Source organism: Sturnira hondurensis, unplaced genomic scaffold (genome assembly GCF_014824575.4).
Source record: "Sturnira hondurensis isolate 20B ecotype Veracruz unplaced genomic scaffold, ASM1482457v3 Scaffold0009756, whole genome shotgun sequence".
Taxonomy (NCBI): Eukaryota; Metazoa; Chordata; class Mammalia; order Chiroptera; family Phyllostomidae; genus Sturnira; species Sturnira hondurensis.
In genome coordinates, this window is record NW_028082387.1 from 1 (window position 1) to 621 (window position 621).

Below are 621 nucleotides of genomic sequence, written 5' to 3' on the forward strand. Positions count from 1 at the left end.
ACCAGCTCCGGGGGTCCCCCGTGCTCCGGTCTGCGTCCACCACTCGCCATACTTTAGCCTTCGCAGCTCGACTGCTGCCGGGTGACTTCTGCGTCCGGCTTTTATATCATCAGCTCCGCGCTCGCCTCGTAATACGCATGCTCCACTCCTCCCTGCCTTATGTTTTACTCGATTGGCTACAGGCCCGGCACGTAGCGAACAACGCACGTTTCCCATTGGCCAGTTAATGTTTGCACCGCCCTCCAGATTCATCAAGATGGCAGCCAAGCTCGACCTGCGGTGGCCGCGGCTGTTAATGTGGAACCTGTGGCTGGTTCGGGGACCTCCACAAAACCGGGTGTCGTGCCTGGGCCTAGAAGTGAGGGCTTATTCTCGGGGCGACGGCCCGTACTCGCGTACGGCGCTGTATGAGCTGCTCGGCGTTCCCTCCACGGCCACACAGGCGCAAATCAAGGCCGCCTACTACCGACAAAGCTTCCTCTACCACCCGGATCGCAACGCGGGGAGCGCAGAGGCTGCCGAACGCTTTACGCGCATCTCCGAGGCATACGTGGTGCTGGGCAGTGCCACCCTGCGCCGCAAGTATGACCGCGGCCTCCTCAGCGACGTGGATCTGCGTGG

The 621-nt window shown here is 62.0% G+C and overlaps 1 protein-coding gene across 1 annotated transcript; it reads left to right on the forward strand.

Annotated features, from left to right (window-relative positions):
- Positions 1-241: 241 nt before the first annotated feature.
- LOC118995078 (dnaJ homolog subfamily C member 30, mitochondrial-like) lies at positions 242-615 on the forward strand (the record flags this gene model as incomplete). Its single annotated transcript, XM_037057995.1, has 1 exon — positions 242-615. A coding segment is annotated over exon 1 (359 nt), but the record flags the coding sequence as incomplete, so codon positions are not given.
- Between the last annotated feature and the right edge of the window lie 6 nt (positions 616-621).